The sequence below is a fragment of the Saccopteryx leptura genome, chromosome 2 (genome assembly GCF_036850995.1).
Source record: "Saccopteryx leptura isolate mSacLep1 chromosome 2, mSacLep1_pri_phased_curated, whole genome shotgun sequence".
Taxonomy (NCBI): domain Eukaryota; kingdom Metazoa; phylum Chordata; class Mammalia; order Chiroptera; family Emballonuridae; genus Saccopteryx; species Saccopteryx leptura.
Window position 1 is genome coordinate 299,701,019 of NC_089504.1, and position 24,687 is coordinate 299,725,705.

The 24,687-nt window shown below is 39.9% G+C and overlaps 1 protein-coding gene across 1 annotated transcript in view; it reads left to right on the plus strand.

The window, feature by feature from the left end:
* Positions 1 to 24,687, plus strand: part of CPED1 (cadherin like and PC-esterase domain containing 1) — a 316,192-nt gene that overhangs the window by 110,318 nt on the left and 181,187 nt on the right. The window contains exons 5-6 of the mRNA XM_066362558.1: positions 4,469 to 4,601; positions 6,319 to 6,487. Of these exons, the coding sequence (XP_066218655.1) occupies positions 4,469 to 4,601; positions 6,319 to 6,487 (302 nt within the window). The remainder of the gene's footprint in view (positions 1 to 4,468; positions 4,602 to 6,318; positions 6,488 to 24,687) is intronic.

The window sequence follows — 24,687 nt, forward strand, 5'->3', positions numbered from 1 at the left end:
TTCTAACCGAGAACCAAGGATTTATAGAAGGAGCCAGTCGAGACTGGGAGGAAGGGTGGAGAGAGACGTGAAAAGGGCTGGCTTCGATCCCACGGGAAACACCTGAGGTTCTGGAGGGATATCTCAGCTGTGTGTGTGTGGGGGGGGGGGGGGGGAGGAGGGTGTTCCCTGGAAAAATGTGAGGTCTAAACCCCAAGCCAGGCTCCCCAGCCCAGAGCACCAGAGCCAGGAATACATGTCCACATGACACCTGGCTGTGAAAAGCAGCAGGGTTTCCGTCTGCCAGGGACAGACAGGAGTCTGCTGAAGACACATGCTCCTCTTAAAGGGCTAGCACACAAATTTTCATTTGCAGCCACTCACCCTGAGCTCCAGTGAAGGAAGGGCGGAGTACATAAGAGTCCTGAGAGGAGAGTTTGGGGTTTGTAGCTCTGGGGAAAGAGCTGAAGGGACAGCTGCCAGGATCCCTGTGCTGAGTCATTCTGTCATACCAAAGATGCCATCTTTCTTGAGTGGAGCACTCTCTTCCTTTCTGCATCAGCCTGGGAAAAGCAATAGCCCCGCCTTCAAAACTCCCTCTCGCCCCACCCTGTGGAGCTCACACCCTGCTGAGGAGGACAGCCGGAGATTCTTTCAGTGACTGAGCCGAACAGGCAGCTGGCAGGTGGAGGCAGCTGAGGGCGGATCTAGGGGTGCCTTGGGACTTTTGTTGACCTGCCCCCAGGTCCAGTACTGGTAAAAGCTGGCTTTGGTACACAGCTTGGTCCTTCTCACATGCAGAAGTAGCCACAACTGGGTGTAGTTCCAAAGAGGCTGCTGAAGGATAATTGCATTGATCTGCACCAGAGTCCCTCACAAGAGGCCCAGAGCCAACAAACTCTGTGGTCAGGTTCAGACAACATCAGAGCAGGATTCAATAAGCTTCACAAGCAGCATATCCAAAGGGAGATCTCATCAGGCAGCAAACCCTGCTGGGTTGAATTCTGCTTCATGTGGTAAGCACCTGCACAGCAGTTCATACACCATGAGTTCAGCTTCATAGTCAGCCAGGCTGGGTTGATCCCAGGCATAAATGTGCCAATAGTAATCAACCTCAATTACAACAGGAAGGCCCACATAACTCACACAAGGGACATTCCTGGAGCACCCAGCTTAGGTGATCAATGAAACGGCACCACTGGACCCCACAGGACACTTACTACATTAAAGCTACTTCATGGAAACTGGGAGACATAACATGTCTACCTATTACATAGAAACAAACACAAATTGGCAGTTAAAATGGGGAGACAAAAAAGCAGGCCCCAAATGAAATAACAAGATATATCTTCAGAAAAACAGCTACATGAAACAGAGGCAAGCAATTTATCAGATATAGAGTTCAAAGTAATGGTTATATGGATGCTCAAAGAACAAAGTGAGAACCATAACACCATAAAAAAGGACATAGAAACGATAAAAAAGGACCAATCAGAAATGAAGAATTTACTATCTGACATTTCTTCTAGTATTCCGCTAGAAGGAATAAACAGTAGATTAGATGACATGGAAGATAGAATCAGCAGTTTGGAAGTCAAGGTAGAAAAAAAGACCCAATCAGAGCAGAAAAAAGAAAAAATAATTCAAAGGAATTAGGATTGTTCAAGGGATTTTTAGGTCAGCATGAAGAGTAACAGCATCCACATATAGAGTGCCAGAAGGGGAAGACAGAGAGCAAAGGATCAAGAAACTATTTGAAAAAATAATGACTGAAAACTTCACTAACCTAGTGAAGGAAAAAGACACACAAGTCCAGGAAGCACAGACAGTCCCAAATAAGATGAACCCAAAGAGGCCCACACCAAGATACATCATAATTAAAATGTCAAAGCTTAAAGGTAAGTTAAGGATTTCAGGGCAAAAGGATCTTTATTGTTTATTACATAAATAAGGAGCTGGCTTCTCATGCTTAACAATTTCTAATAAGAACACTTCCGTGGCAGAATCTAGCACTTCATCATTGACACCAGCCTCATCCAAGTATATTTTCTCTTTACTTAACTGTGACCACATCTGCTTCAAGGCGAGGATTTGGGGAATGACCCCAGTTTTCTCTCCACAGTGAATATCAGGATGTGCATCCAACATGGCCCACCATGAGTGTGGTTCCCCTCTGAAGCATACCTTCTATAAAAATTCAAGGCTTTGTTGGCTTTGATGCCCAGGCCAGTTTTCAGAGTGGTCTTTATGATCACCAGTTTGAGGAGTTGACCTCATTATTCTGTTTGGTGATGGCATTTCATGGCATGTTGGCCTAAGTAAAACACAGTCAGAGAACTAATCAGCAGACATGCCAATAGTAAGTTCTGCTTCAGTTTTCCAACCATCTGGATGTGGTTATCTTTTTATTATAAAGATGTTTGGCTCAAAATTATTCCAAAAAGTATTCAGGCCATGGAGGTTCTACTTCAGAAAGATGATCAACATCTGGGATGCGTGAGAAACTGCCATGCCGCTTCTCCAGCATCCTGGGCTAAGCTGTCTCTCCCACTGCCCTAGGTGGGGGCCATTCTGCCTGCCCTGGGAGCCCATGATCATGGCCAAGTACCAGCAGTCACGAGCCCAGCCAGGCCCTGCAGAGCAGTGCTGATGCAACCCATGCCTGCAGCCCCTTCACCAGGGGCTCCCACTGTTGCTGCCTCAGTGCCTGCCACCAGCCTCCCAGGTGGGCACAGCATCTGACAAAATAGACTTTAAAACAATGACAAAGAAGGGCACTAGGTAATGATGAAGGGAGCAATCCAACAAGAGCATTTAACCCTTGTAAACATTATGCATTTAACATAAGAGCACCTAAATGTGTAAAGCAAATCTTGATGGACATAGAGGAAGACATTGACACCAATACACTCATAGTAAAGGATTTTAACACTCCAATGATATCCATGGATAAATCTTACTGACAGAAAATAAAAAAGGAAATGGTGTCCTTAAATGACACACTAGAGCAGATCATCTCTGCGGGAAAACTTAAAAAGGAGAAATACAGATGTTCCTCAACATAGGATGTACTAAAAGTACATTTAATACATTTAATCTACCGAACATCATAGTCTAGTTTCAATGTGCTAAGAACACTTACATTAGCCTAAAGTAATTGGGCAAAATCATCTAACACAATGAATACACTATAGAGTATTTATTGGTTGTTTAGAGTGCTGTGATGGTGGGGCTGATTTGCAGCTGCAGGTTGTTGTCACTGCTCGGCATCACAGAAGATATTGTATCTCATACCTCTAGCCTGGGCAAAGATCAAGGTTCAAAATGGCTGGTTGGCTCAGTGGTAGAACATTAGCTCAGCATGTGGATGTCCTGGGTTCAATTCCTGGTCAGGTCACACAGGAGAAGCGACCATCTACTTCTCCAACCTCCCCTTTCTTTCTTTCTTCCCCTCCCACAGCCATGGCTCGATTGGTTGGAGCACATTGGCCCCCCGGCACTAAGGATGGCTCCATGGAACCTCCACTTCAGGTGCTAAAAATAGGTTGGTTGTAAGCATGCCCTAGAAGGGCAGAGCATCTGCCCCAGACAGGATTGCTAGGTGGATTCCAGTCGGGGTGCATATGGGAGTTGTCTCCTATCTCCCCTCTTGTCACTTGGAAAAGAAGAAAAATATTCAGAGTATGGTTTCTACTGAATGCGTATTTCTTTCGCACCATCATCAAGTCGAAAAATCATAAATTGGGGTCCATCTGTATCTACATAAATAGGTTTGCATAGACATATTGACATTTATTTCCATTTATATATTGAAGAATCATGTGCCTCTTACTGATGATTCATCTTAGCATGTACAATTTTCTGCTTATCTAGATGGTAACGTGAATATGTAAGCTTTGGCTTTGACTTAAAGGGGAGAGGTCCTAGATGGGAGTGATCACTAGATGCTTTTTCATTTGATTGCTTTCTGAATGTACACCTTGATATTTTAAAGATTACGTACACACATCTATTTTTAAAAAAATATCAATATCAGAGTTTTGAAGTCACTATTATTGGACTTTACTTTTATATAATTTAAAAACCCAACAAATAACATCTTACAAAATATATAATAAAGCACTGTTGTTAGATCTTGACAAATCCTAGCATACAAAGGACTGCATTGTCAGGAAACCAATTCAAATTGTCTACATAATATTCCCATTGAAAACAAGTGCAGCTTTGCAGCTACCTTCCTGCTGAGACTGTTCTCTCTTAGATCTGTGGCAGATAGAGCTTCTTGGTGCAAGGCAGTTGGAGACATCATGTCTTTCTCACCCTTTTTAAGCAAGAAAAATTGAAATCAGTTATTGCACTTGTTTTCCTAATCTGTGGCAGAATAACATGCTACCGGCTGAAGGTAGTTCAGCACAGCTGACTCTGTTTGGGAAGCAATTACAGAAGGAAGAATAGAATGACTGTCTTGTGCTCTTCTGAATCCTTTCAGAACTGCGACTTCTGGTGAGCCCCTCTGTGTGTTTGAACCAGAGCACACAATTCAAGCGCAGTACTTGGAGTCACCTTCCCAAAACAGCGAGGCCACATATGTGGAAACCGTGGGCCTGGAGACATGAACAGCTGTAAGTGAATCATTTGAATGGTTATATCCAGTGTGCATTTTATGAGACCGCTAACAAGAGAAAAGTGAACAGACCTAACGAGTTTTGCATGTTTGAATTCTTAGATCTGTCGCATACATTTTGGCTATCTTTTTTTTTTTTTTCTGAAGCTGGAAACAGGGAGAGATAGTCAGACAGACTCCTGCATGCGCCCGACCGGGATCTACCCGGCACGCCCACCATGGGGGCGATGCTCTGCCCACCAGGGGGCGATGCTCTGCCCATACTGGGCATCGCCATGTTGCGACCAGAGCCACTCTAGTGCCTGGGGCAGAGGCCACAGAGCCATCCCCAGCGCCCGGGCCATCTTTGCTCCAATGGAGCCTTGGCTGCGGGAGGGGAAGAGAGAGACAGAGAGGAAGGTGCGGCGGAGGGGTGGAGAAGCAAATGGGCGCTTCTCCTGTGTGCCCTGGCCGGGAATTGAACCCGGGTCCTCCGCACGCTAGGCTGACGCTCTACCGCTGAGCCAACCAGCCAGGGCCTGGCTATCTTTTTTTAATAAAGAATGCCATCAATGATTTTCTTCCAGACTAATTCAAACCTTGCCTGCCATAGAATAAACATTTGAGTAAATAGGACTCTTAGCTAGAAAGTCACATAAATGTAAATTGAATTTAAAATCTTGAAAATGTGAAACTATAATATTTTAACTTCCATTTTATACTCAAGTGGCATTGACTTAGTCTGTGAAGATGGCCGAATGGATTTTTTTTTAGGTTTTTTTTTTGTTTTGTTTTGTTTTTTTTATGTTTCCCAGGACCTAAGAAACAACTTGGGGTAGGTACCACATTCTTCACATTTCCTCCAGGGAAAAGAGTCTGTAAAGTAGATTAATTAAGATATTTTGATTATCTTATTCAAGTTGCAAATATATTTCCTCATTTAATTTTATAAGTATCAGGTAGTATTTCCACAGTTAATAGTATTTATTGAAGAATCATATGCATGGTTTGCTTACCTAGACTTCAGAAGTTGAAATAGCACAATCTTCTCATTGATCAAGCAGAGACATTTTAAATATAGAAATATGGTGCAGAAAAGAAAACAGTTACACATGTTGCTACCAAAACTGAGGAAAGTATAGTTGTTTCATCATAAAGCATTAGTGTTATTTTCCTTTGTAGACTAAAGTATTCTCCTGATATTTCATGCCTTATATTAACTCCTAATTGTTAGTGGTGAGGGTTATTAGATAGAAACAAACTAGCAGAAAAAGTTTTTTGCATATTTTTGGTGACCTGACCACTATTGAGAAACTTAACATCTTTCTTTGTCGAGGAAAAGACAGAGTCAGGGCAGGCAAGGGCAAAGCTGGAAAATTTCAGGTGTTCACTGTTTCCTAAACTATAATTTCTACCACTTTTTTTTTTTTACTATAAGTAACTAATTTAAAATTTTTAAATCATTAAACTTTAATTTAGGTACTATTTTTGTAACTTCTTTCTAAAAATATTTTGATTAAACCTTCCTGAGTGGAGAACTCATTAATTTGATCCCTTTTCTCTATCTCTGTGATATCCTGGTAATGATGCTAATAGTATAATTGTTGAAGGAAACCCAAACACTGAAGGCCGGAGTCCAACAAAGGATAGATGAGTGTACAAAGCTTTGTAGTAATTTACAAATTACATACTCACCTGACATTGTGGGACATTGACTGTGTTGTTTTGTTTTTTAGGAATCAAACAACAGTCCTTGCTCCACAGGAAACAATCTTTAGAGCCGAAGATCTCTCTGTGATTCTGAAAGCATATGTGTTGGTGACTTCCTTAACCCCTTTGCGTGCTTTCATTCATTCAACGGGCATGGTTTGGACTCCACCAAAGAAAAAACGCTTCACCGTCAAGGTAAAACTTCCATCAAAGACGTTATTTCACACAAAGTATGCTGAAGGGAAGTGACGTGAGTTGGGCTGCCCTAGTCCAGCCTTTATGATGACCAAATCCCCTTGAACAAAGATTGCATCATGTCACTGCTACAAGTGGAGATTTTCATTTAATAGATGTGAGTTCACAAATGAACTTGAAGCAACTTCATTCAATAGGGGTCACAAAGGCTACATCTTTTTTCTCCTCAATTCATCATTTTAGTTCAGTTCTTTGACTTATCCTCAAACTAGTTCTCAGCTGTCTTCTGTTTTTCTTGCCTTTCCTGTGTTCAAGAAAAAATATAATCAATGCAACAAATAAAAATATAATAATTTTTCCCTTATGGTTTTGCTTCATTCCTTGGAAGCAAACTGCCTATTTTGTTTTAACGGTCACTGTGGAATATTTGCAGAGTGAAACACAAAGCTCTCAGGCGTTCTTAACACAGCAGTGAGCCATGGTGGAAAGAATGATGAGAGAGTTTTCAGGGAAGAACTTAATAATAGCCCTGAAAAGTTTAGTTATAAAAGGTCATTCAGGCTAATTCAGTTGAAAAGAAAAGTCTAGTGATGAAATATTTGATAAATTTTCAGGCGTTTTCGATTCTAGAGAAATAATTGCTCAGAGGACAGATATGACATGATTTCTCTGGTCAGAATTTCATCCCCTAAACTCTTAAGAAGAACAGACCCAGGAGGAGGCAATTCCCTCTGTTATAACCCATCAGACTCGAATTTAAGAGAAAATAGGGTGGCGGGAGTGTGAATGTACTCTCGCACATCTCATCAACGCCTGACCTGAGCAGGTGAACTCTGTGTCCTCAACAGGGAAGGAGCAGGCAGGGAGTGTCCGAGGGGGTGACCGGGGAAGGCAGGAGGGGAACACATGTCCGTTCCTCCAGCCTGTCCCCTTAAAGGAGCCTCAGCAACAACCCACCCCAAGTTGCCCCTGTCCATGGCCACCACTGGCTGGTCAGCTCAAACCGCTTTCTGAATCCCTTCAAACAGGTTTTTATTATCTGTACTTTTGTTAAATCGATGCTTTGCTTGTGTTTCATCTGTGCTAGTTCACCATCTTGATGAAAATCCTGAAGCTTCTAGGTACTTAAAGTTTATTAAAGTTTTTGTTTTGTTTCTTTTTTACTACTTCCCCAACCACAGTAGCAGTGACTGGTAGAAATGATATGCATTTTAGTGATAGTTTCTGTGGAGTTCTGTTGGGAAACAGCTGTATTAGGCTTGCTCGCTTGCACTTTGCCTGATTAGTGTGTGAGCACGTGGCAGAGCCATGTGTGCATAGCCTATACAAGGCTACCGGTGCTTGCCCTCAGGGGGATTGCGGATTGCCTGCCCGCCACTGCAAGGGGCCATTTTTGCTGTTTGTTCACCTGCTGCCATGAGAAGCAGTTTCCCCTGCCTCTGTGCCTGTCCACCGTTGGGAGACTCTATTAAACAGGAATGACCAACGCTTTCCGGCTCTACGGTTTCTCTATGTCTGCTCCAATCCAATGTGGACCTGCCTGGCCTTGGCCACCAGCATTACAAGTTCCTAGAGTTAAGTCATGAAAAGAACGCTCTCTGTGATCTGATTGCTTTGTTTTCATGCTCTATTCACTGTTTTCTTTCCCATTCCTACCTCTGTTGTGCCTGCAGACAAGTGCAAGCTGCAGTCGTAGCGCAGGCAAGCCTGCAGTTCTTGTCATCTCCATCCCCTCTCTGGGACTTGTCTACTCAAGATCTTGCTTGGTTGTTCTGGACAACAGTTACCTGCTCTCACAGGGAGGTGGTGGGGCTTCCTGGGTTAATGTGCCAGAGAGCAATTGTTCCTGATGAGGTCAAAGTTATACTAAATGCTACAGGTAGATTTCAGAAAAAAGAGACTATTTATTTACCCTTCAACTGACATACTTATGGCTTCAGTTATAACAAATAGATAATACTTAGGTGTTAAATCAGTACCATTCTCCAAAACATTGCTTCCTCTTGATATTTTTAGATGTGAAAAAAATACAAAGAAACAGTTCTTAATGCTAATGTAGAAGAGAAGACCGAAACCTCACCTTAAAGATGAATCATGTAGGAGCGTCGGCCTGGCATGCAGGAGTCCCGGGTTTGATTCCCAGCCAGGGCACACAGGAGAAATGCCCGTCTGCTTTTCCACCCCTCCCCCTCTCCTTCCTCTCTGTCTCTCTCTTCCCCTTCCACAGCCAAGGCTCCATTGGAACAAAGTTGGCCCGGGCGCTGGGGATGGCTCCATGGCCTCTGCCTCAGGTGCTAGAATGGCTCTGGTTGCAACAGAGGAACACCCCAGATGGGCAGAGCATCGCCCTCTGGTGGGCATGCCAGGTGGATCCCGGTCAGGCACATGCGGGAGTCTGTCTGACTGCCTCCCCGTTTCCAACTTCAGAAAAATACAAAAAAAAAAAAAAAAGAATCATGTAGCATCCAAGTTCTATTAAGCACTGCCCTTCAATTCCAGAGAACACAATGTGTGCATGTGTGTCCTGAGTGCTAAGTCAAAGGCTAAATTACTTAGTTAAAACAGTAGTGTTTTATGCACTGTATAGTTAGGCAAGCCCACTAATCTGGCTATCCGTGCCATTTATAGAATATTCTGGCAACTAAAGGAGGTATGAAAGTAATAACAGAACTATTAGCTCACTCATTTCCAATTAGGTCTGCTGCTAGATGCTTTATCTGCTAAAGCTTTGGAGAGAGTTGAAAATATCAAGAAAAGTAAATTTGAGAACTAATGAATAATAGAAAATTTAAACTCTATTTGTAAACTAAATTTTTCTAAAATTTCCTTCTGTAATCATTTAAAATTTCCTTCTGTAAATCATTTAAAATTTAAGTGTTAGATGTTTCCAAAGGATTTCAAATTTGAAAGGGGAGTAAGCTAGAACAAGGGAAAGAATATTAATAGTAAATGAAATATCTGATTACTATATTATTTGATCAAAAATTTTAGTTAGATACTCTTCCCTCCTCATTTTTTTTCTTTACCCAAATGGTAGTAAACTATGTACACTGATCTGTGTCTTGCTGTTATCACTTAAAATATATCTTAGAGATCTTTCCATAGTATTTTATTTTTTATTCAATTTATTTAAACAAACAAACAGCAAAAATGTTACCCTTTTTTTTTTTTCCAGCTCAACCCACTGCCCACCTCTGGAAACCACCAGCCTGTTCTCTGTATCTATATTATTGTGTTTATTTATTTACCTATTTTTAGATTCCACATATAAAAGAAATCACATAGTACAGTGGTACCTTGAGATACAAATTTAGTTCTTTCTGTAACCAAGCTCGTAAGTCAATCAACTCGTATATCAAACTGCCAACACTGGACTCGTGCACCAACGCCCCAACTAGCGGCAGCTTCCCGAATCACAACTCGTATTTCAGAATTTCACTTGGATCTCGAACAAAAATATAAACCGAGTTGCAGCTCAAAACTTAAAAATGCGTATGTTGGTCTGTTCGTATCTCAAGCATAATGTCCTCAAGGTCTAACCATATTTTATGCAAATATATATATTTCAGTTTTTTTAATCTACTCATCCAGTGATAAGCACTTAAGTTGTTTCCATATCTTGGCTGTTGTAAATAATGCTACGATGAACATAGGGTAAATGTATTTTTTCAAATTAGTGTTTTTTGTTTTCTTCCAATAGATTACCCAGAAGTGTAATTGCTGGATCATATGGTAGTTCTACTTTTTAATTTTTTGAGGGTCCTCCATACTGTTTTCCACAGTGGCTGCACCAACAATGCACAAGGGGTCCTTTTTCTCCACATCCTCACCAGCACTTGCTATTTCTTGTCTTTTTGATAATGGCCGTTCTAACAGTTGTGAGCCGGTACCCCATTGCAGTCTGAACTTTCACTTCCCAATGATGAATGATGTAGAGCATCTTTTCATGTACCATGCCATGCACAGCCATTTTTGCTGCTAAGGCAGTGTCATTTTCTTGGTAAATATAATAAAAATAATTTAAGTGATATTTTATTCAAACATTTCTTCCTTTATGAAGTTCTCACTTCAATCATAAGACACCCCAGTTATACTGATGAATTCACAACTCTTCCATCACCATTCCAACTATAACTTTTGGTCAAATGCATCCATGGCTTTCTTCATACACAGGTCCCATAGATTAACTGCAGGAAATGTTATATATTAAAATTTGGTTCTTAGAATAAAAAGTTGCAGGTTATCCCTTCATCCATTGTAAAGTGCTCAGTAGAGAGGAAACTTTCATATCTATAACTAGTTTTTGACATCTGAAGAGTCTTTATACCTGTGATCACAGCTGACTGGTTTGATGAAAATGTATTGTTAGCATGCTTTGTGACATCTAGCAGCAAGATCTATGAAAAGCCTTATATTATCTAGTTGAAACATAAAATGAATTCATTGTTTGATCAACCATCCCACATTGAAAGATGTTCATTTGCTGATATTCAGGATTCAAAAGTTACATGAAGATGATTCCTTGGATATAATCAGTTCTTGATAAATGCGTCTTGGATTGAATTCAATTGAAGATCACTTTTAAACATTTCATCATGTGAAGAATTTTCCCAAGTGTATTTGATCCCTGTCTAATTCAGCCCCTGCATTCACAGTGATCTCCCACTGCCTTTTCCGTAAGTGTGATAGACAGATGTCATCATCAGAATGTCTTGGCAGGGCCACTTCGACAGAAAGGGGGAAACATGAGGCCTTGCAGCCTTTTCTCAGGTTGGCGTCTGTGAGAGTCATCTTCACTTTCATTGGAAACCCAAATTAAAACCTGCTCCTGCCTAGGCTGGGCTCTACCTTGCCAGCTGTCTGCCACCACAGCATTGGCCTTTGGGGACTGTCCCTTTCCAGGGCCTGCACAGTCTCTTGTGTTGATGTGGTCAGCAAATGCACACAGAGAGGATGAACCTCAGCCAAGCGGGAGGTGCTGTTATTTACAAGGACCCTTTTTAAAGAATGCATATATCTCTTACTCAGTTTTGGAAACATGACATGTGGTAGGGATGAAATTAGCCTCATTTGTGATCAGTATTTATGCAAAGCCTTTCGTTACGTCAGGTGGGATGGTGTAGGAATATGCTATGAAGAATCAGAGACAGCGAGGCACTGTAGGGCAAAAGCCGTGAGTGGATAAGAGTCCAGGGGCCTCTCTGAGCTGTACTGGAAACAGTGAGTGCTGGAAATAGCAAAACGGAAGGATGAGATTTAGTAACAGAAATGTTTAGGGTCTCAGAACAGAGATTAGAAGTCAGCATGTTCTTTGTCCTTTACTTCACCCCTGAAAACTTCTGCTGTCTGCTACCTTGAGTTATTTGTACTGCTAATAAATATCTGAATAAGGCTGGGGACAGGGCTCCAGTCCTCTGATCTGCCAACCGGGACTGCTGCCTCCCCTCAGCCCCTCAGAGCATGTCATCTGGTCTCTGAGTAGTTCATCATAGCTGCAACAAGATAGCACATACAGTGTGTCCGTAAAGTCATGGTGCACTTTTGACGGGTCACAGGAAAGCAACAAAAGATGATAGAAATGTGAAATCTGCACCAAATAAAAAGAAAACTCTCCCAGTTTCATACCTATTCAGTGCAGTTCGATGTGGGCTCACGCACAGATTTTTTAGGGCTCCTTAGGTAGCTATCCCATATAGCCTCTACAAACTCGTCACTGACTGATGGCCTACCAGAACGGGGTTTCTCCACCAAACTGCTGGTTTCCTTCAACTGCTTATCCTACTGAGTAATGTTATTCCTATGTGATGGTGCTTTGTTATAAACGTGCCGATATTCATGTTGCACTTTGGTCACAGATTCGAATTTAGCAAGACACAGAACACACTGAACTTTCCTCTGTACCATCCACATCTCGACTGGCATGGCCATGGGCTGCTCCACTGTATACATGGTGTTATGTCATCATCTGCACACGCACACATGCTGCCACATCATCCTACAGAAACTGGGAGGGTTTTTCTTTTATTTGGTGCAGATTTCACATTTCTATTGTCTTTTGTTGCTTTCCTGTGACCAGTCAAAAGTGCACCATGACTTTACGGACACACTGTATATTCCCAAGGTAAAAATGAGTAATGTTTTTGGAATCAAGTTTAAAGTTACTGGATGGTTTTCAACCCTAGAAAGTGTTCTTCTCCTCATCTTCATTTCACATCTATAACTGCAGGCTGTGGAGCAGACCTTGTAAAAGACCTTCTCTCAAAGCATCGGGCCCTTCTGCAGGCCATGGGGATGTGTGTCAGATGTGAAAAGAACACGAACAGAAGTCTGTTCCTGAGAGTTTGCAAAATGAGTAGATGTATCAATTAATCTACTCTTGCTTGGATTAAATTTAAAAATTGCATCAGGGTGTTCATTTTAAAGCATGCTTTTATATAAATAGAACCAGCATAGATAACCAGCATAAAATTAAATAAATAAACGGTTATCTTTTATTATTTCAGATATAGGTTTGCTTTATAAAAAGAATAATTGTTTGGAAGCTGCACATGATTTTATTTATTTTTTTATTTTATTTATTTTTGTATTTTTCTGAACTGAGAAGCAGGGAGGCAGAGAGACAGACTCCTGCATGCACCTGACTGGGATCCACCTGGCAAGCCTGCTGGGGGCAATGCTCTGACCATCTGGGGTTTGCTCTACTGCAACTGGAGCCATTCTAGAACCTGAGGCAGAAGCTATGGAGCCATCCTCAGCACCCAGGCCAACTTTTTTTTTTTTCCAATGGAGCCTTGGCTGTGGGAGAGGAAGAGAGAGATAGAGAGGAAGGAGAGGGGTGGGGTGAAGAAGCAGATGGGCACTTCTCCTGTGTGCCCTGTCCAGGAATCGAACCCAGGACTTCCACACACCAGGTTGATGCTCTACCACTGAGCCAACCGGCCAGGGCCTGCACATGATTTTAAAGTGCATCACATCAGTGCAGAATAATTTGATACTGTTGATAACACCTTTGTCTCTTATTTTAAAATTTTTCACTCATTCATTTATTTATTTCATTCATTCCCAACCATCTTCCATAAAAAGGTTTGTCTGGTAATTTGTGGATTTATTAAGTTTTTAATGCTGAACCTTAATTATTATCCTCAATAGGAAGAAAATTATTCGTTATTTCTGATCATGTTTATTCGATCAAAAATGATAGTTGAAGTGTGTGGCCCTAAGTTTCAGAACGACAGGGAACATTCCCACAAGCCCAGCGCCTTGGAGAGTGCCTGGAACATGGCAGGCACTCAAAAAATGTTGATCAATGCATGGTCATCTGTCATCATCATTTTATTAAAGGTATCTTAGTAATTATAACATTCTAAAAGCTTTTATCGTAGAAAAACATTATTTAAGATTAGGTTCTGTAACAAAAGATATGTAAATTCAAACATAGCCCTTCAGAATTAATGCAGTGAACTGGTAAATATATGCAAATGAATGAACTGAAATGTGTGCATTATATATTACATGCACGCATTCAGATATAAAATGTGTTACAGTGACATGAGGTAAAACTTGAATGAACAGTTTTTGCTATTATTATTTCCTTTAATAATACAAAAACTGATGGGTAATTATTAATTATATATCCAGAAAAAAATGTAGGTTATAAAGTAAACAAGGAATTTCAGGAAGTGTGAAATCAAGAGCGGTAAGTGAATTCTTTCAGAATGCTTTAAAGATGGGAAAAGGGACAACTCAGGGGTATTTCGGCTCTTAGGATGTGTATTTCCCTAGTCCTTTGCTCCGCCTCCCTCACCTGTCTTGGTCAAAGCCGACTTCTCCCTGGCGCCATCTAGTGGATACCTTTGCGGGACAAGGAAGGGGCCAAGCTGAAGACGTGCCAAGAGCAAGTGTTATTTTTCCAAACTGGAGCCTAGGAGTTGATGGCCTGTGGACGTCCTAGAAATGGTTCTAAGTTAATCTCCGCAGGCTTTTCCTTTTGCTGCCCTTGTCCCAGACAGGAGTGTCGATCTGATTTCCGTTCACCTCGCCGAACACACGTTTATAAGGTAAACAGGCGTTTATAGTGAAAAAGAGCCATATTAGCAATGTTTTCAATATTTTAAGTGTCCACAGAGAACAGCACCATCGTAATTTTGAGTTTCTCATTACTACTTTAATAGATGAGCTTGCTAAACCAGAAAGATTTTCAGAGACAGAGCAGCTGGAAGCCCTTCCTTCGCTACTCTCCCCACAATGAGGGGTTGTTAAGGTGGAGCTTTCGGTAATGGGACCGTGAATCAGGACAGAATCTCCCAGCAGACTTCCTGAGTGTTTCCCCTTCTGTGCAGACACCTAGAGAGTTACCGAGTTTAATTTTATAAATCTTGACTCCTGGACTTTGACCACAAAGTTCACCAGAGTTCTCCATCACTGAAATAATGGGAAATATCTTCTGAGGACAGGAAGATATGTTGAGAGACAAGTATCAGATAAAATCAGCAAAGAATCAGGAGAACAAAAAAGAAAATATATTTGATTAAATATGTTTAAAATCCTTCAAAGAAATTATGGTTTTTAAAAATTTTATTTAAAAAGGCAACAAACTTTCAGTGCTTATTACAATACCTAGTCCTCAGTAGGCGGGGTCAGGGAGGGGGGTTGTGAGAGGAGGAGGTGGCTTGGAATACAGACTACACTCATCAAATTGCTGAAAATAATAATTAGCAATGAAAATAACCCCTTTACCCAGTGGAGAAGATAGATGATATTTGCATATTTATTTTCTGATATGGAAGCAAAATAATTTTCCACCAGTACATTTGAAAACTTTATTACCTATTTGTCATTTTAAAAATTTCTATTAGCAGTTTTCTTTATTCTTTGAGCTCTATTTTAAAGGCTGTGACAAATTCTAAGTATAAGATATCCCTAAATGTGCCAACTAGATAAAATTGATTTGTCTGCTAAAGGAAGACAGACTTTTGCTCCCTTCAGGAGAAAATCTGACTTGCATTTGTCTTACGTGATTTATGCATTGCAAATTTAAAATGAAATACGGGCTTTTCCCTCCCATATAGTAAAAGGTGTTTTCAAATTTGCAAGAAACAGCAATCTTTCAACACCCAGTAAACCTACATAGCTGTGAGATAATGCAAAACAAAAACGCTGTATTGCCCCCAAGTGGCCTTTTTAGATATTGCACCAATAGCCTGAACTGTCCCAACAGTTAAAATGGGTAAAAATGCTTAAACAGCTGAGCTTTGACCTTTTTCTTTCATTGGATTATATATATATACCTTTTAAATGTTACTTGATTATCCGTGCTAGCAGTAGGAAGGCTATATTTCTAAGTAGAGATTATGAGTGGTAATAAATCTTCAGTACAATTTAAATAGCTTAGGTCACAAAATTATTTGAGATGTTTTTAGCATTTGTCAGTCACTGGACACTGTTTTCTATTTCAAACAATTTTGTGATACATTGGGTTTCTTTAATTACTGTAAAGTTAGGACTAGCATCTGGAAATGCATTACTTTTATCTGTTACCTTTTGTGTGTAGTTCTATTTGATTTCAACCTGAACATCAAATCAGCTATTAAGCCTGAATTTCTTTGAATTATGTCATTGGCCTAATATTATGATATAGAACTGAAAATTTGTCTTTCATTTTTTCTGAGTGCTACTAAGGCAGACACAGATGAAATCTTTCTCAGGATTCTGCACACATACATCATGCTGCATTCTATATCTACAGTGACACACAGTTCATTGTTTTTGTTAATTCTATCTCTGTGAGGCAACTGCTTATAAGTCAGTCGTTCTCTGAGGCCCCACTTACTGTTATGGAGCACTCCGTGCCCACCAGTTCATCCACTTTGTCCCGTAACACCTTGTCCCCTCAATGCTACTACCACACTTACAAAACCAGTTCTTAGAAGCTCTATGAAGCAGGTCTTGAATATTCGGAGAGAGGGACACAAAACACGAGAGGAAATCCAGATCTCCCAGTATTTATACAGGGTAGTTGAAAAGGAGCTTTGCAGTTGTTCATATGGAAGATAATACAAGAATTAACAAATAATAATACAAAAGTGAACTTTGTGTTTTGTATTTTCACAATGGTAAATATACTTTCACTTAGCCATATATGTATATATACCCATTGCTTCCCTTTGACATCAGCTGGGTCATGCCTTCTGTCCTATCTTCCAGAACCCACTAGTTCCCAGGACCACAGCCTGCCCTCCCTGTTTAAAGAAGTACTGTATCAAAATGATTTTTACCTGAAACTTTATTTTCCTTTGAAAAGTATGAGATTACCCCCCACCACCACCATGTGCTTGATTAGCCAAATCTACTATGGAAATAATACATATTCAAGTCACAGAAGGTAAAATTATTATTCTAAACTCAGAAGTCACAGGAGGAAAACATTATGCTAAGGAACTATATTTCATTTTCATGCTTTCAAGGAGTAATTGTTAAAGTGAAAAAGAAATGTGATTCAAAAAATATGAATAGGACAATAATTATAGCCTTTCAGTCTGGGTAATAAGCAAATATCCACTTGTACTTTTACTTTAAAGGGGAAAGAAATAAGCCACTAGCACTGGACCTACAGTGCAGAGTCTAGAAGATTAGAGAGAAAAGTTCCACGGCATGACCTCTAGGAACTTGGAACAGATGTCCCCTATAAAAGTCTTCATCCCGGCTGTATAACCTTGGGCAAGTCTTTCTACCTCTCTGAACCACTTCCTCTATCTGTAAAATAGGAATAATTTTCAATGGGTTAAGTGAGGTTTTCCATCCTTCTACATGTATTTACTGGGTACTTTCTATATGCTAGAAATTATGTTAGGTTCCAGTGATTTAGTAATAAACAAGATAAAAATCCCTGCCTTTGTGGAGTTTTTATGGAATGGTAGATGAGGTAAAGAACTAATTACACATATATAAACAAACACAGACAATTACAGCTTGTTTAGTATATAGCTAAGAGTGAAATGAATCAGGATGACGGGTACAAAGTAACTGGGTCACCCACTTTCTGAGAAGTAGAAAGCTCTCCCTGAGGAGATGACATTTGAGCTGTAACTCACGGATGAGATTAAAGGTCGTATGAGGAGCTAGTGGAGAAACATTCCCAGCAAATGGACAATTCCAGCACCTGGAGGCAGGACAGTCCTTGCACCGTCACGGAACATCAACAGCACGGGAAGTGTGTCCTGTCGGACAGACGGAGAGTAGTGGAGAAAGGGCAGGAGAGACCAGAGATAACAAATTACACAGGGTGGAGAGGCGGGTAAGGAATCTGGATTTCTTCCTATGGGCAGAGACACCCTGCGGGAGATAGCAGACGGGACTGGTATGATCAGATTGACTCAAGCCCACTGTGCAGCTGCAGGGAGCAGGGTTGCAGAGGCTCATGAGTGGAGGCAGAGAAGCCAGCGGCTATTCAGGCGTCCGTGTGGGGAGGATGGTGGTTTGCGCCCCTTGGCGGAATGATCATTGAAAGGAGCTAAGTACATACCTTTTGGAGGTAGACACAAGGATTGGTAATGAGTTGAAGAGGAGGGTAGACAGAGATGGCTCGAAGATGAGTGTTCAGCAGCTGAACAGTGCTGCCAGTTCCCGAGACAGGTCGGATGGAAGGGACTGGGGCAGAGCCCTGTGAAATGAGGAAGTGGAGAGAGAGACGGATCTCATAGCAGCTCACCAGTTTCCACGGTTCTTATGCATTTGCTGGACCTTAGGCCTCCTGTGCTCCATCCCCTGCCTCGGGCCCTGCCCTGAGAAGTTCTGCCTTGGGAATTGGATGTTTCTTTACCCATTCACTTTCTCTCCCTGCTGTTCTCCTTCCTATGCCCAGTGAGGGAACAAGTGGTTGCTCTCACTTCCTCCTGTGACAGGGCGCATCCCACGTGTCCAGGAAGAATGACGTGCTTGGAACTGGACTTCATCCAGATGACCCCAGCTGCAATGAAGGGGAAAGAGGTTGGGTGCAGGCAAATCAGAAGTCAGTAGTCAGGACCACAATGAGAAGACGCTGCGTTGGGCTCACTAGCATTATATTTAATTAGAATACCAAATCATGACCTTTTAAATAATACAATTAAATGCCCATTTAAACTACCCCATATAAAAGGATGAGTTTTGGTTTTTTTTTTTTTGGACACCAGTAAGAGACAGGTATAAAGTAAGCGATACGAGACAGGTGCAGGGATATAGCAGAGGTTTGTAATACATTTATGGATTCAACAGACTTTAACACTACAGCCTCGTAAGTGTGGGCAAATTGCTCTATCATTTTCTTTATTGTACAGCCAGAACCCATTATTTGTATAATGAATGTATTTCCTTTCCTTTTGTGATTGACCGTGAAACTTAACAAGACCTAGAATAGGTACCCTGCATAAAAAATCCGGAACATAAATGAACAATATTTTTCCCTTTTACTTTCTTACTCATTTGAGAGGATAGATATATCAGACAGGTATCCTTCTGTCAATGCATCCTTGTTCCTGGATTGTTGAACTGCCTGTTACAAATATTACCTGTTAAAACTATTTGCAGATTTCAATGTCATTTCCTACTCTAGACAATAAAAGATGAACAGTTTTCCTACTCAGCTGTCAGGACTTATTTTTTTGAAGGCTTAAAGAATACTCATGTTTTAACTGCAATGGAAATAGTATTGACCTGCTTTGAACAATTACATTTCTATAAAGAAAACCAGTAGATGTATACATACAGGGTCCAATGATAAAATCTTGCAACTTTAACTTTAGCTCTTTGCTCTTAAATCTCTGTGGGCTTTTATATGCCACAGAGATATCTCAAATAATGTGCGGGCTCTCTGAGAAGGTCCAATATAATGCGGTCAGAGCTTTACTGTTCAGAGCAAATTATTAAAATTTTATGCTATTTACAACCTTTGGTAAATTTTCATCCCTTGCTTCTGATCAATTCTCTGCTGTACATGTAGGAGAATTTAAAATATTTAAGATAAAACTGATTAAATCATATGTAATTTCCAAAGGTGATGTATACTTTAAAGCTTAGGGTTGTTTTTAAGTACAAATAAATACAATTATTCATATCACTAGAAGCATGAAACTTATCTAAATATTGGAGTTTTGATCTAATTACAGGGTACATGTAAAAACTATCCAAATTCAGGTTCAGCCAATTAATTCAGGGTTTTTTTCATGGTTCACCCTAAAGGAAGCCAATTTTCAATGAGCTAAAACAAATGATGAGCATATCTGTGTTCTTATATCATTTGATTTAACATAAAATTTATTCTCGATCCAGGCAATTTAAGTTATAAAAAATATTCTTTATTTTTCCAGAAGGTAATTAGGCTACGTAGATGCTCAAGTCTTGAATTGATATTTAAGATATGCTTGAAAATTGTGACAGTTTCAAACACATTTTTCGTGAAAGGAGAAACAGATTATTCATTATTCTGTGGTTCAGGGTCCACACACATTCCTAAACTAAAGCAGTCCCAGGCACCCTGGCGGAAGTAATGCTGGGAATAGGCAGCCTGGCTTCCGGGCTCTGAAATCTCTATGGGTTACCTCCTGGCTGTGTAACTGTAGGCTAGTGACTTGTGTTCCAATCCATCAGATTCCTCAACTGTAAAATGGGGATAATGAGCATCACCTTCAGGATTGCTATAAACGTAGACAAAACAGTACATGGGGGACACACCATGTCTGACCCATAGTGTCAGCTTAGCTGAGGTTAGTGGTTATTATCAAATACAACACAGAATTATATCCAAATACCACGTGTGTACCCAATGAAAACCTACATCAGTACTTCGGTTTGTTATTTAGTTATTTTTATTCCTTTCTCAAATTTTCTTTTCTATTTTTAAGTATCAGATTTCTTTTCATAAATCATGTTCCTTTAAAACACCAAGGAGTATGATTTAAAAAATATTGATTGGTTTTAGAGAGAGGGAGGAAGAGAGAGAGACACTGATTTGTTGTTCGACTTATTTATGCATTCATTGGTTGAGTCTTGTCTGTACCCTGACTGGGAATTGAACCCACAACCTTGGTGTGTCGGGACGATGCTCTAACCAACTGAGCTACTTGGCCAGGGTGCTCAAAGTCTATATAATTTTGGTAACCGGTGTCACTCTAATAAACTCAGAAAGGAAAAAAAAAAACCCAAACCTCCAAGGAGACTTCTTTCTAGCATCCAGAATGTTCACTAGCACCTGTTTCACCTCAGCTCTCTGACAGGCAGCAGCTGTACTCCTCAGGGCCAGACACATCCAGGGCTGTGACCCTCCAGCAGGGTGTCATGTGCCTCAGGGGATCCATCGAGACTGTCTTAGGGATTCGCAAACACATGGACAGTGTCAAAAACCAAGGCCTGGAACTTCCTCTTTTCCCTTGCTAAAACTGGAGCTCGCTCGCTGAGACAGCACCCTACACCAGATTCTCCTTCGCCACCTCGTTTGTGGAGACCCCGCTGTGCTTCGAAAGAAAGGCCTACCTCTCACCTCTCCATAATATTACAGTGATGACTGCTCCAGGGTGGAAAAATTATGCAAACGAAATCAACCCCAAAAAAGACTAATTTAAATAAGGTTTTTGTTAGACAAAGTGAAGGATGCTAATCACTAGGCAATAAGTAAATAAACTCAGATTGTTTTCTGTCTTTAACAAAATGAAATATGTCATGAGAAGTCACTATGTTGGTTTTCATATTCCCTGGAGGGAGATTACAAAATTAAGTCTGTTGCTATAACTAGATGCTTCCCTCCCTATCTATGTGTTTCTGTGAACAAGTTTTCTCTATGTTTACATTAAAGATATTCATACCAAGCCCTTCTCATTCTAGCAATAAGTAGTATTCTCTTAATAGATACAAAATAATTGAATTAGAAAAGCATACTTAATCTTAGGGGTGCATTTTTAATTCAATTTTACTTGTTTATTTTAGAAATTATTCAATAAGATTTGTAATATATTTCTATTGTTTTGACCAATTGCCTACAATCTATAATAATAATTATGACTTTTTTTGGAAGAAAAAAACTTAGAATTATGTGGTAACTGAAATGTTAACAACCTAAATTTATAAATGTCTTAATGAGAATTATAAAATGACCAAAAAAATACTTTCATATGTAAAATATATTATATTAGGATACAAGTCTGAGGGGTTTAGATTTCCACAAGTGCATTTTAAGAGTTCTACAGGAGCCTGGGTGAGAGACTGCTCCAGTCAGAGTCAGAAAGTTGAGTGTGTAAAAGGCAGACTAATAATATCAATCAAGAACAAGACATATTCCAGATGTATTAAAAATGGGCAGATGTGAATACATCCTTTAATTTAGCAAAGAACATAGTGTCTTGGATTTTTGTATTTATTTGAGTGCTTTCAGTTCTACTCATTTATAAATTGAGCCTCAGTTCTTACACACTATTTCCTTTCAAGCATTGATTACTACTTGCGAGGGTCATTCTCTAGACTTTGCGTCCCATCACTCATGTGGCCTCTCCTCTGGGTCATTCCTATCAGCATGCAAGCTTGCTGTGTTGACATTCCTCATCCTAAACAAATGCACAAATAGTTCAGGGACAGAAGACTGTTCATGGATAAAACAGTGACTCAGAGGAGATGGAAGAGAGATGGACACTTCACTACTTGCAGGAGTTAAGAAATGAAGTGAAGGAAGGGTTATTTTTGTTTTTTTTTCTTTTGCAAAATTTCTGACTCTGAAAGAAGTGCTTCTTTGGTCTTTGGTGATGCAGAATCAGCAAGTGTTTAAGCATGGTCGTTTGAGGGAATGAGGCTGTAAAAACTGCAACATAACTTTTGAACATTTTTTAACATTTAAAAAAATATTTATTAATTTTTAATTTATTGTGTTTACATGGATTCAAGTGTCCCACTGAATATAACTCTCTCACCTCCATCCCAGTGTCCCTTTTTATACCCCCTTTACTCCCTTCCCCTAACTCCCCCCCCTTCCCTCTAGGATTTGCTGTCCTGTTATCTATCTCTGTGTTATGTATCTATAGTTTCACTAATCCCTTTACTGTCTCTGATCCCATCCCCTAATCCCCCTTCCCTCTGACTGCTGTCCCTCTGGTCCCTGTGACCCTGCCTCTGCCTCTATTCCATTCCTCAGTTTACTTTGTTCATTAGATTCCACATATATGTGAGATCATATGATATATGTCTTTCTCTGCTTGGTTTATTTCTCTTAGCATAATAATCTCCAGGTCCATCCATGCTGTCACAAAAGGTAAGATTTCTTTCTTTTTCATAGTCACATAGTATTCCATTGTGTCTATGTACCACTGCTTTTTAATCCACTCATCCACTGATGGACACTTGGGCTGTTTCCAGATCTTAGCTATTGTGAACAATGCTGCAATAAACATGAGGATGTATATCTTCTTTCGAATCAGTGATTTGGTATTCTTAGGATATATTCCTAAAGGTAAGACAGCTGGGTCAAAAAGCAGTTTGATTTTTAATTTTTTGAGGAACCCCCGTACAGTTCTCCACAGTGGCTGCACCAGTCTGCATTCCCACCAGCAGTGCAGGAGGGTCCCCTTTTCACCACACCCTCTCCAGCACTGATTATGTGTTGTTTTGTTGATGAGCGCCGTTCTGACTGGTGTGAGGTGGTATCTCATTGTGGTTTTAATTTGCATTTCTCTGATGGTTAGTGACATTGAACATTTTTCATATGCCTATTGGCCATTTGTATGTCCTCTTTGGAGATGTGTCTATTCAGTTCTTTGCCCATTTTTAAATTGCATTGTTTACCTTTCTGGTGTTGAGTTTTAGAAGTTCTTTATAAATTTTGGTTATTAACCCCTTATCAGACATATTGGAGAATATGTTCTCCCATTGTGTGGGTTGTCTTTTTATTTTGTTCATGGTGTCTTTTGCTGTGCAAAAACTTTTTAGTTTGATATACAGTGGTACCTTGAGATACAAACAGACCAATATACAAAAATTTTTTTCTTTAAGTTATGATCTATGACTCAGTTCGTATTTTTGTTCGAGATCCGAGAGGAATTTTGAGATATGAGTCGTGATTCAGGATGCTGCTGCTAGTTGGCATGTTGGCACATGGATCCAGTATTGGCAGTTTGATATACGAGTTGACTGACTTGAAAGTTCGGTTACAGAACAAATTAAATTCGTTATCACAAGGTATCACTGTAGTCCGATTTGTTCATCCTGTCCTTTATTTCACTTGCTTGTGGAGATAAATCAGCAAAAAATATTGCTGTGAGAGATATAGAGAGATATTGAAGAGTTTACTGCCTATGTTTTCTTCCAAAATGTTTATGGTTTTATGACATATATTTAAGTCTTTTATCCATTTTGAGTTTATTTTTGTGAATAGTGTAAGTTGGTGGTCTAGTTTCATTTTATTTATTTTTTGCATGTACTGTCCAATTTCCCCAACACCATCCATTAAAGAGACTGTCTTTACTCCATTGTATGCTCTTACCTCCTTTGTCGAATATCAATTGTCCATAAAGGTGCAGTTTATTTCTGGGTTCTCTGTTCTGTTCCATTGATCTGTATGCCTGTCCTTATGCCAGTACCAAGCTGTTTTGAGTACAATGGCCTTGTAGTATAACTTGATATCAGGAAGTGTGATACCTCCCATTTTATTCTTCATTTTCAAGAATGCTGAGGCTATTCGTGTTCTTCTTTGATTCCATATAAATTTTTGGAATATTTGTTCTATGTCTTTAAAGTATGCCATTGATATTTTAATAGGAATTGCATTGAATTTATAGATTGCTTTGAGTAGTACAGACATTTTAATGATGTTTATTCTTCCTATCCATGAACATAGTGTATGCTTCCACTTGTTTATGTCTTCCTTCATTTATTTTATCAATGTTTTATAATTTTCCAAGTACAAGTCCTTTACCTCCTTGGTTAAATTTACTCCTAGGTACTTTATTTTGTTGTTGTTGTTGCAATAGTTAAGGGGATTGTTTCATTAATTTCTCTTTCAGACAGTTTATTGCTGTGTATAAAAATGCCACTGATTTCTAAATATTAATTTTATATCCTGCCACCTTGCCAAATTCATTTATCAGGTCTAGTAGTTTTTTGACTGAGACTTTAGGGTTTTCTGTGTACAGTATCATGTCATCAGCAAATAATGATAGTTTTATTTCTTCTTTTCCAATTTGGATGGC